Source organism: Bison bison, unplaced genomic scaffold, assembly GCF_000754665.1.
Source record: "Bison bison bison isolate TAMUID 2011002044 unplaced genomic scaffold, Bison_UMD1.0 scf7180017864061, whole genome shotgun sequence".
NCBI classification, from domain to species: domain Eukaryota; kingdom Metazoa; phylum Chordata; class Mammalia; order Artiodactyla; family Bovidae; genus Bison; species Bison bison.
In genome coordinates this window covers 7,801,746-7,812,059 of record NW_011494633.1, presented here as the reverse complement: position 1 = coordinate 7,812,059, position 10,314 = coordinate 7,801,746, and the positions used below count along the sequence as shown (strand labels likewise).

Genomic DNA, 10,314 nt, shown 5'->3' with positions numbered 1-10,314 from the left:
ACCCTGGCCCAGCACTGCCTCTCCCCTTGTCCCCCTGAGATAGGTCTCCTGAATCCCACCTCCTGGCCTGTGTGTCTACCCTCTGTTTACCCAGAGCCAGAGCCCTCCCCACACTTGCTGCTCCTCCGGGTCCAGCCCCCAGCGGCTCCCCTGGGGGACCCCCTGGACTCCTGGTGCCTTCCCTGCCTCATGCTTGTCCTGTGCAGGCAGTTCTTCACTAGGTACCCTGGGCGATCCTTTTAAAACATTACTCGGATCATTCACTCTTTGGGCCAAAACTTTGTGACGAGTTTCCATTTCCCTTAGATGGGGGGAGTCAATGGGTCTGCCTCAGTTCAGTTCAGTCGCTCAGTCGTGTCCGACTCTATGTGACCCCATGAATCGCAGCACGCCAGGCCTCCCTGTCCATCACCAACTCCTGGAGTTCACTCAGACTCACGTCCATCGAGTCAGTGATGCCATCCAGCCATCTCATCCTCTGTCATCCCCTTCTCCTCCTGCCTCCAATCCCTCCCAGCATCAGAGTCTTTTCCAATGAGTCAACTCTTCGCATGAGGTGGCCAAAGTACTGGAGTTTCAGCTTCAGCATGGACCCATGTAATCTGTATTCCCCCTGGTTTCCCTGACCTTGCTCAGCTTCCCCTCTCACTCCCTCTGCTCTGCTGCTCTGGCCTCACTAATGCTCAGCCACACCAGACTGGCTCCTGCCTCAGAGGCTTTGCACTGGCTGTTCCCTTGGCCAGGAATGCTTTTCCCAACACACCCACATGGCTCAGTCCCTCACCTCAAACATCACCCAAGGACACTCTATTTACAATCACAAACTACCTTTGGGAATAATGATCTTTTTCCTTTATTATCCCTCACCTCTGCATTTCTCACCTCTGAAAGTAACAAATGATTCAGTTATTTTATTTGTTTCTTGTCTATCTCCTGCAATTACAAAGTAAGTACTGTGAAGGTAGGGGATGTAGGGGCTTATTTGCCTACTTACCCTCAGGGTCTAAATTATTATTATTATGAGAATAGTCCCTGGGGCGTAGCATATCCTGAATTAATCTGTTCAGCCAGTGTTGAGTGGATGAATGAATAAATGAGTGCTTATGATGGAAAGACCATGCCAAGCTGGTCCTCAGCCTCTGTCTCACCTGAGCCCTCAGCTGCCTACAGTTCCATCTTCCTCCCTCCGCCTACAAAGGGTGGCGCCATGGAGAGAATGTGCATGAGTATTGGGGTTGTGTTGAGGGTCCTCATGACTCAGCACATGTTAGAGGCAGAGGAAACCTCAGCCACTGTCCCCTCTGAGGTCATCATCTTGTAGAAGGAGAAATTCAAGCCCAGACACACACAGGCAGCAAAGAGCAAGGTCATTCCAGGATGGGTTCTCCCAGCAGCTCCCACACCCTCTGGACATTCTGGAGGCCCTGTTGCTGGGGGTCAGGAGTCCAGGAAGAGGGGGAAGGATGGGTCCACAGCCCTGGGTCCTGGGGACAGTCACCTGGGGTACAGTGATTCTCGCCACCTCGTCAGCATCTCTGGGATCAGCTTGGCTTCCAGGTCCTGCATTTTGCCCTCGTCGGGGAGGATGAAGAGGGCGCTGTCGTTGCTGGTGTATGTGAGCTCCACCAGCGTGCAGTCCAGCTCCTCGTCCCGGAAGTAAGGGGTCACCAGGTCCCCAATGCTCATCATGGGCACCTCCACCGTCTTGTTCTTGCTCACATGGAACTGTGACTTGTAAGTTTGTTTGGGATCAAAGGGCGTCCTCCACTGAGCTGGAGGCGGAGGGATAGGTGAGGAGTCTGTGAGTGCAAAGACTGTGCCCTCTCCCTCCCCCTTCCCCTGGTCCCTGAGAGGGAAGATGCTCCCCACACCAGCAGCCCCCATACCACGTGCCTCTAGGGCTGGCTCTGCTAGGTGTGACCATACACGTGGGAAGGTAGGTAAACACTGGGAATGGAAGTGAACACAGATCAGGATTGAAAAGAGGAACACGAAGCAAAGCTGGTTAGTTGTTCTACATGAGCAATCAACAGGAATGTGGAGGGCATGGGCTAGACAGAGGTGAGGCTGGGCCTGGGGAGGTACGGGACCTCCTGGTCCTTCAAGGGAACAAGTGACCAGGGGTTAGTCATTGGCTTTTCAGGGAGGACACAGGTCCCCACAGCCTTGTGAGCCCGGCTGGAGCCAGAGCCACACGGGGACCTGGAGGGCAGGGCGGGGTCAACAGAGGAGAGGACTCGGGTCTCCACTCAGGAGGATGGATCCTCGCTGAGGCCAGGACTTCTAGGGGAGTTCAGGGCTCTGGGGCTTCAGGGAATGTGTATCCCCACCACCTCCTGCTTCGTTTCCACCCCTGCTTCTGTCCTCATGGTGAGAGGCGGGGGCAGAGGGAAAGCAGGGCTGGCTGGTGTGCCCCTGGGAAGGAGATTTTGGAGGAAAAATCTTAGGATGGGATGGTAGAAGAAAGCACAGGAGATACAAAGAACAATCCAGGGAAAGTCAGCCCCGAATTCACATTTCAGAGCAATTCCATTCTTGGCCTTCATTTACAGATGAAAACGTTGGCCCCAGAGGGCCGTTCTGAGCTCTGCCAGGAATCCCTAGCTCAGGGCAATCTTGTGCTCCACATCTGCTGGGTCTTAGACACCTGACCACTTTTGACTCAGTGATCCTCTCTGGATCCCTGTTGGCCCTTCTTGCTCCCTGTGCAAAATCCATCTGCCTCTGCTCTGCCCCTTGTGAATATCCAGGCTGAGGTTTGCCGTGCTGACCTCCTGTCACCGGGACCGGGCATCAGACCAGCTTGAAGCTGGGAGAGGATCCTGTCTAGGAGGCTCCCTTCTGTAGAGGCTGCCCCTGGATGGTGGCCGGACCTGTTCCACCCTAAGCTGATAGAAGAGCACAGATGAAGACCCTGGGACGCACAGGCTCCTCAGAGTCTGTCTCACCGTGAAGCCCACCAGCCTCACTGGGAGCCTCCAGAGACCAAGTCCCCCGGCAGGTCAGAACCAGCCCATGGTGGGCAGGGCCAAGGGTCCTGAGGGCTCCACCACCACCTCATCAGGAAGGACACACACAAGAGTGATGAGCATGGGAAAACCCTTCCTCTAGCAGCCGGGTAAGATTGAGTCAAAACAAAACTCTCCCTCTGCGTCAGACAAAGAGTTAGCAGCTTCTGTGCACTAACGTCCTATAATGAGCATTGGAGTTTGGGAAATCCCAAGACGATCAAAGCCAATGGTTGGTGCAGGGTCTTGATGCCCCAGCATCCTGAACTGAGGGCTCGTGTGCAGTCACTAAGTCCTGTCTGACTCGGTGACCCACTGGACTCTAGCCCAGCAGGGTCCTCTCTTCATGGGATTTTATAGGCAAGAACACTGGAGTGGGTTGCCATTTCCTCCTCCAGGGGATCTTCCCAATCTGGGAATTGATCTCATGTTTCCTGCATTGTAAGGCAGGTTCTTTACCACTGAGCCACCAGGGAAGTCCACTCCTCTATAGTATTTTGCCTAATGACACAGTTGGCTGACCCAGAACAGAAATAGCCTGAAGTTACAAAAAAAAAGATTTGTTCATTTCCTCTGAATACCAATCTGGGCACCTACCTTTAAAGTAGATGTAATTCACCAGAATCACCTTTGTGAGTGGGTCGAGGTCCTTGAACAAGTCCACAATTTTCCCCCGAGTTTTATTCTTCACATAGTCATTTATTAGACTCTTGGCAGTTTCAGGATCCTTGAAGTTGGTCGAGAAGGTCTCGGAGGCATACAGCGCCAAGGCATCTTCCCTGAACTTGTCCAGCAGCTTTAGCTGCTCCTGCACGAACATGGTGTTGCCCACGCTTAGCTGCAGCTCATTGCTGGGTCGACTGAGCGTCTGCAGGAGGTGCTGGAAACCTTGGTGGATTTCTCTCTCGGGAGTCTCTTTGAGGTTGAACTTGAGACCTTCCAGGATCTCTGTCAGGGTGGGGCCACGAGCCCCCAGGGACAGGAAGGCCAAGGCTATGGAGATGCTCAGAGGGGAGAAGATGACGTTCTTATTGGGGTTCTTCAAAGCCAACTGCTTGTAGAGGCTGAAGGCGAAGTCAGTGTTGCTGGAGGCTAATGAGTGGCCATCCACAGACGTCCCTTTGTGCCGTTCTTCTGGGGTCACATTCTCTGGGAGGCAGTGGACCCTGGAGCAGAGCCCAGACACCAGGAGCCCCAGAGCCAGGAGGGGGGACATTCTCTCTGTCCTCATGTCTGAAAAGCAAAGCTCCTTTCAGTCCACATGTCAGATGATGTCCCAACCCCCGCCACTGTCCCCCGTGGTCTCTGTTCTCTCGGCCCTGCTGCTCTGTGACCTTCCAGGGGTAGGCACCCTGCTGGGCTCCCAACACACACGAGGAGGCTCTGGGCTCCCTCTCACCCTTTGGTCAAGTGCTGTGATCGTTAGCAATCTCCCCAGTGGAGAGACTGGGCACAGAGAGGGGAAGGGGCTTTTCCAAGGTCACACAGTAAGCAGTGGAGAGAGTGAGAGTGAGGAGCCTGGGGTGCCTGGCTCCAGGGTGGGGAAGCTGGTGATGGGTGTGAGGTGCTGTCCAGCAAGAACCCATCTCCCTCTTCCCAGGAGCTGATACTGTCAGAGGGCCTAGGAAGCAGGGCTCCTTTCCCACCGTGCCCCCTGTCTGTCCCCCCAGGAAGGAGCCCTGCACTGACCAGAGGACACAGCACCTCTCCCCACCTCTGAGGACAAGGGTGTGACCTCAGGGAGGCTCTCCCGTCAAGGTGCCTGGTCACAGTGAGGGTTCAGGAGAGAGGCCTACACAGGCAGCGGGAGCCGTGCTGGAGCCTGGCTGCCCTGAGGAGGGCTGGTGTAAAGAACAAGGAGGGCAGAGCATTCTGCTCAGCTCCTGCCACATGGACACATGGAGGGTGTTTCCAGCAAGAACCTGGAAAGGCCTCCTAGTGGGGAGAAGCAGGGTGAGCTCAGAGTCTCAGGGACCTGGTCGAGGATGTCTTTTGGACCACTGTGAGTGCTGTGTGGTGACGAGCAGTGACTGAACCTCTCTGATCCTCAGTTCCCACCTCCGTCCAACATGTGGAACGGCTCAGGTGACGTACAGGAGGAAGGTGCTGGGCTCCTAAGAGGAGTTCCAGACGTGTCACCCCCTCCACTGGCCACCCTCTCTAGGACTCTACAAGCCAGACTGTGATCCCTGGCGACAGAGGACGGAGCTACTGCCCAGAAGCCTCAGGAGAGACTGAGGTCAAACTGGTGGCCTCAGCAAAGAGGGCTGTTTCCCTGCAGCCTCTGCCCCTCATCTCAGAAGAGAGAGGGCTACTGGGGTGGGAGGGGGGAAGGCGAGACAGACAAGAGGCAGAGATGGGAGGAGACTGGAGGGGAGAGGAGGAGGGGTGTAGGGCAGGAAGCTGAGCTGATTCTTGTCCAGAGACCAGGGAAAGGCCTTCACACAAGCCTGGGGAGAGAGGCAATCGATTGCCTAAACTGTTAGTTTACTCAGGAGTGGTACAATGGTTTTTGCTAAATGAGTTAACCATTTTCTTCCAAAACTATTCCTGGAGTATTCATTTGTTCTGATTGCATGGTTGCCTCTGCTTCTGAGCAGTCTGTCCTTTCAGTGCTGGACAACTCAGCTCCTGTCTGCTTGCTGGGGTCCCTGGAGGGACAGTGGAGCCCGGGAAACCCCCCCGGAGACCCCGGAGCCTCTGTCCAGAGGGACCTGGTGCACTAATTCCGTCCCCAGAACTATCTGAGAGCAGCGCCCTGTGATAGGCAAGGAGACGCACCTTAGGGCCCTCGGAGGACCTCTGACCTGATGCTGGATACACAGCTGGATGGGGCACAGCTGGCTCGAATCACAACCCCAAAGACTCAAAAGCAGAAATGCCCCCAGAAGCCCTGGTGGCACATCCCTCCCTTTTCAGGATGAACACTGAGACCCAGAGAGAGGACTAGTCTTCAGAGGACTCAGAACCCTCCCAGCATCAGACACACGTCCTCCTGCCTCCCTCCTGCCTCAGGCTCTACTGACCCCTGACCGAGGCCAGAGCCACCCTGGGAAAGGGGTCCCTTGGCTCCCAGTGTGGGAGCATCACGAATTACCTGCCTGCGAGAGCGGGATGTGGGCAGTGAATCCGAAGCCGCCGCCTGCCCAGATATTGGAGTTTCGTCTCTTTGTTTGTCTATTTATCCTGCAAAGATCTCTTCTCTGGCTTGTGAAATATAGGAGGGAACAAGACCTCAGCCTGGAAATGGGCAGATGAACATTTCTGGTAACAGGATTCATTAGGTCTACACAAACAATCTAGTTACCGAAACAGGGTTGTTTTTTTTTTTTTTTTCCCCTTAAAAAATAGCCAGTAAATAAATTCACAAAAAAATCTTTCCCATGTTAGAGTTTTCTTCTGTTTATGAAATACTCACTGAGGAACATGTGACAACTCAGAAAACATCAAATGAATCATTGAAAACTACTCCAAATTATTGTTCTTTTTAAAGAGTTATTGACTCTTATTAGTGTTTTATTCCTGGTCTGATATCGTCTTTAAGGATCACAGAGAAACCCCAAAAATGTAGAGAAGGGCTTGTAAAGTATTTCCCAGAACGCTAGCGCCCAGGGAAATCCAAGTTAACATTGTGTTGTGTTTCTTTATTAGTCGCTTTTCTTTGAAGTGTGTGTGTGTGTGTGAGTGTGCACATTTGCATATGTGATAGGACAGGATTTTAAAATGCAATACACTATTTGTTTACAGCTTGATTTGTAAGTTGAAGCACTCCTCCCCCACTCCCACAGAAGGGGTGTGAGCCCAAGGTCCCCAAAGGTCGTCCGGAGTACAAGTGTTTGGCCTCCGGTCTCCAGCACCATCTGTCTGGGGGACCTGCTGTGACTTGGACACTGCCCTGCTCTCCTTCACTGTTGGTTCATCCTAGGAGCTAATCGTCCTCCCTTTTTGATCTTGAGGTCTTCTTAGCTGTCTCAATGAGATAATTTCAGGTATTTCCTGGGCTCATGGGAAAAACCTGTCCCTTCATCCATCATAGTCACATCCCTCCAGCTATGACAATTCCTAACAATCCCTGCCAGACTTCTGGAGATCCCTGGGGTTCTACCAAGCACAGTTTGCAAACCACTGACTTAGTGATGTTGGGCTTCCCTGATGGCTCAGCAGGAAAAGAATCTGCCTGTAATACAGGACACCCGGGTTCGACTCCTGGGTCAGGAAGGATCCCTGGAGCAGGAAATGGCAACCTGCTCCAGTATTCTTGCCTGAAAAATCCCATGGACAAAGGAGCACAGGAGGCTAAGGTCCAGAGAGGTTGCAAAGAGTTGGATACCACTGAGCACGATGATGGCTTTGAGGTGAGGGTATGGCTTTGGCATGAGGTGAGCTTTGATCCTGAAAGTACTGCTTACCAGTTGTGTGATCCCAGGATATTTATCAAAAATCCGTGGACTTTAATCTCTTTATCTCTAAAATGCAGATAAGAAAGTTTCCCTGACTGGAAAGAGGTGGGGGAGGTGTCTCCATGAAGAGTTAGTCAAATAACACTAGGTGTAAGCTCTCAGTTCAGTTCAGTTCAGTTCAGTCGCTCAGTTGTATCTCTTTGCAACCCCATGGACTGCAGCACACCAGGCCTCCCGATCCATCACCAACTCCCAGAGTTTACTCAAACTCATTCTATCGAGTCGGTGATGCCATCCAAATATCTCATCCTCTGTCGTCCCCTTCTCCTCTTGCCTTCAATCTTTCCCAGCATCAGGGTGTTTTCAAATGAGTCAGCTCTTTGCATCAGGTGGACAAACTATTGGAGTTTCAGCTTCAACATCAGTCCTTCCCATGAACACTCAGGACTGATCTCCTTTAGGATGGACTGGTTTAATCTCCTTACAGTCCAAAGGACTCTCAAGAGTCTTCTCCAACAGCACAGTTCAAAAGCATCAATTCTTTGGCAGCTTTCTTTATAGTCCAACTCTCACATCCGTACATGACTACTGGAAAAACCATAGCCTTGACTAGACGGACCTTTGTTGGCAAAGTAACGTCTCTGCTTTTTAACATGCTGTCTGGGTTGGTCATGACTTTTCCTTTCAGTCCTTTCAGTTCTTTTCCTTCCATGTCCTTTTAGTCTCCAGTAATTTCCAGAATTGATGATATATTTTGAAGTTACAGAGAATCCCAAAGAAAATAGTAGCTAAAATAAGACTATAGCTTATTTTTCCCTTGTAAGTCCTAATATTTTAAGCAGTGGGTTGACATGTTGATTCCAATTTGTCAGGGACTAGCTGAGCAACTTCATTTTCACTTTTCACTTTCATGCATTGGAGAAGGAAATGACAACCCACTCCAGTGTTCTTGCCTGGAGAATCCCAGGGACGGGGGAGCCTGGTGGGCTGCCGTCTATGGGGTCACACAGAGTTGGACACGACTGAAGCGACTTAGCAGCAGCAGCAGCAGCTGCGGCTATTGACTTCCTATGGGCTTCCTTTGTAGCTCAGTCGGTAAAGAATCTGCCTGTGGTGCAGAAGACCCGGGTTCAATCCCTGAGTTGGGAAGATCCCCTGGAGAAGGAAATGGCAACCCACTCCAGTATCTTTGCCTGGAAAATCTCATGGACAGAGGAGCCTGGTGGGCTGCAGTCCATGGGGTCGCAAAGAGTCGGGCATGACTGAGTGGCTAACACTTACAAGCTGCTTGTATTCTTCATGTTTTTATTGCCAGGGCCCAGAGGGCTCATTGCTCCATCCACCTTCCATTTAATGGGAGTCAAGAGGGGAAGCTGGCTTGAAACTCAACATTCAAAAAACTAAGGTCATTTGGTCACGATGCTATATTCAAAAAAATAGCATCCAGTCTCATCACTTCATGGCGAACAGAAGGAGATACAGTGGAAGCAGTGACAGATATTATGTTTTTGGGCTCCAAATCACTGCGGACAGTGACTGGTGCTGGTTTATTTGCTAAGTTGTGTCTGACTCTTGAGACTCTGAAGATTGTAGCCTGCCAGGCTCTTCTGCCCATGGGGTTTTCCAGTGAAGAATACTGGAGTGGATTGCTATTTCCTTCTCCAGGGTATTGACTAAAAAAAGATGTACAACTTGAGAGCTGTGAGTTAAGTTTTATTTGGGGGCAAAATGAGGCCTGCAGCCCTGGAGGCAGCATCTCAGACAGCTCTGAAAAGTCAATATATAAGGTTTTGGTGAAGGGGGAGTTCAATACCATGAAGCACTCAATTTACAAAAGGTTTTTGTCAGTCATGAGGGTCTGATGTCAACTTGAAGGGAGTTAGTGCTTCTCTAGATATGAGGAGATGCAAGGATTGAGATCATAAAATCTCTTCCTAAAAACCTCCAACTGTCTAAAGACCTGTCCCACCAGAGTCCCTGGAGCACAGAGCGCCTCACTCCACCCTGAACTCCCTCAGGGGTTGCTGAGGGTCAACAGCTATAGCAGCTTGGGGTTCAATCTCCATGAACAGACGACAAACGTCTTTGTTGTTCAGTCCTTGGCAATGCTCTTGGTAAGTGCCAATCTGTAGTTGACAAGGGGATCTTCCCAACCCAGGAATCAAACCCGGGTCTCCTGCATTGCAGGCAGATTCTTTTCCAACTGAGCAATGAGTGCACCCATGAAATTAAAAGATGCTTGCTCCTTGGAAGGAAAGCTATGACAAAACTAGAAAGCATATTAAAAAGCAGAGACATCACTTTGTTCACAAAACTCTGTATGGTCAAAGCTTGGTATTTCCAGTAGTCATGAACACATGTGAGAGCTGAACCATAAAGAAGGCTGAACCGTGAAGAATTGATGCTTTTGAATTGTGGTGCTAGAGAAGACTCTTGAGAGTTCCTTGGACAGATAGGAGATCAAAACAGTCAATGCTAAAGGAAATCAACCCTGAATCTTCATTGGAAGGACTGATGCTGAAGTTCCAAATACTTTGGCCACCTGATGCAAAGAGCCAACTCACTGGAAAAGACCCTGATGCTGGGAAAGATTGAGGGCAGGAGGAGAAGTGAGCAGCAGAGGATGAGATAGTGGGATGGCATCACCGACTCAAGGCACATGAATTTGAGCAAATTCAAGAAAATACTGCAGGACACAGGAGCCTGGCAAGCTGCAGCCCATGGGGTCACAATGAGTTGGACATGACTTAAAGACTGAACAAAAACAATTTTTGATGGTCTCATCTTATTAGGCTGGAAAACTAACTTTGTACCCAACACCCAGTTTAGACCATAGAGAAAAGGAAGGACATACTAAACAAATAAATTAAACTATATATATATATATATACACACATGGTAAAAAA

General features: G+C 50.8%; 1 protein-coding gene across 2 annotated transcripts in view; it reads right to left on the bottom strand.

Moving 5' to 3' along the window:
- The window catches only part of LOC104985854 (serpin A3-8), a 9,463-nt gene extending 3,159 nt beyond the window's left edge, over positions 1 to 6,304 (bottom strand). Inside the window, exons 1-3 of one of the 2 annotated variants that reach the window (XM_010836253.1) lie at positions 6,106 to 6,304; positions 3,606 to 4,241; positions 1,499 to 1,772 (exon numbers count right to left, since the gene is read on the bottom strand). In XM_010836253.1, coding sequence (XP_010834555.1) covers positions 1,499 to 1,772; positions 3,606 to 4,241; positions 6,106 to 6,289 — 1,094 coding nt within the window. In that variant the 5' untranslated portion in view covers positions 6,290 to 6,304. The remainder of the gene's footprint in view (positions 1 to 1,498; positions 1,773 to 3,605; positions 4,242 to 6,105) is intronic. The other variant, XM_010836254.1, reaches the window with a different exon arrangement.
- Positions 6,305 to 10,314: the final 4,010 nt, after the last annotated feature.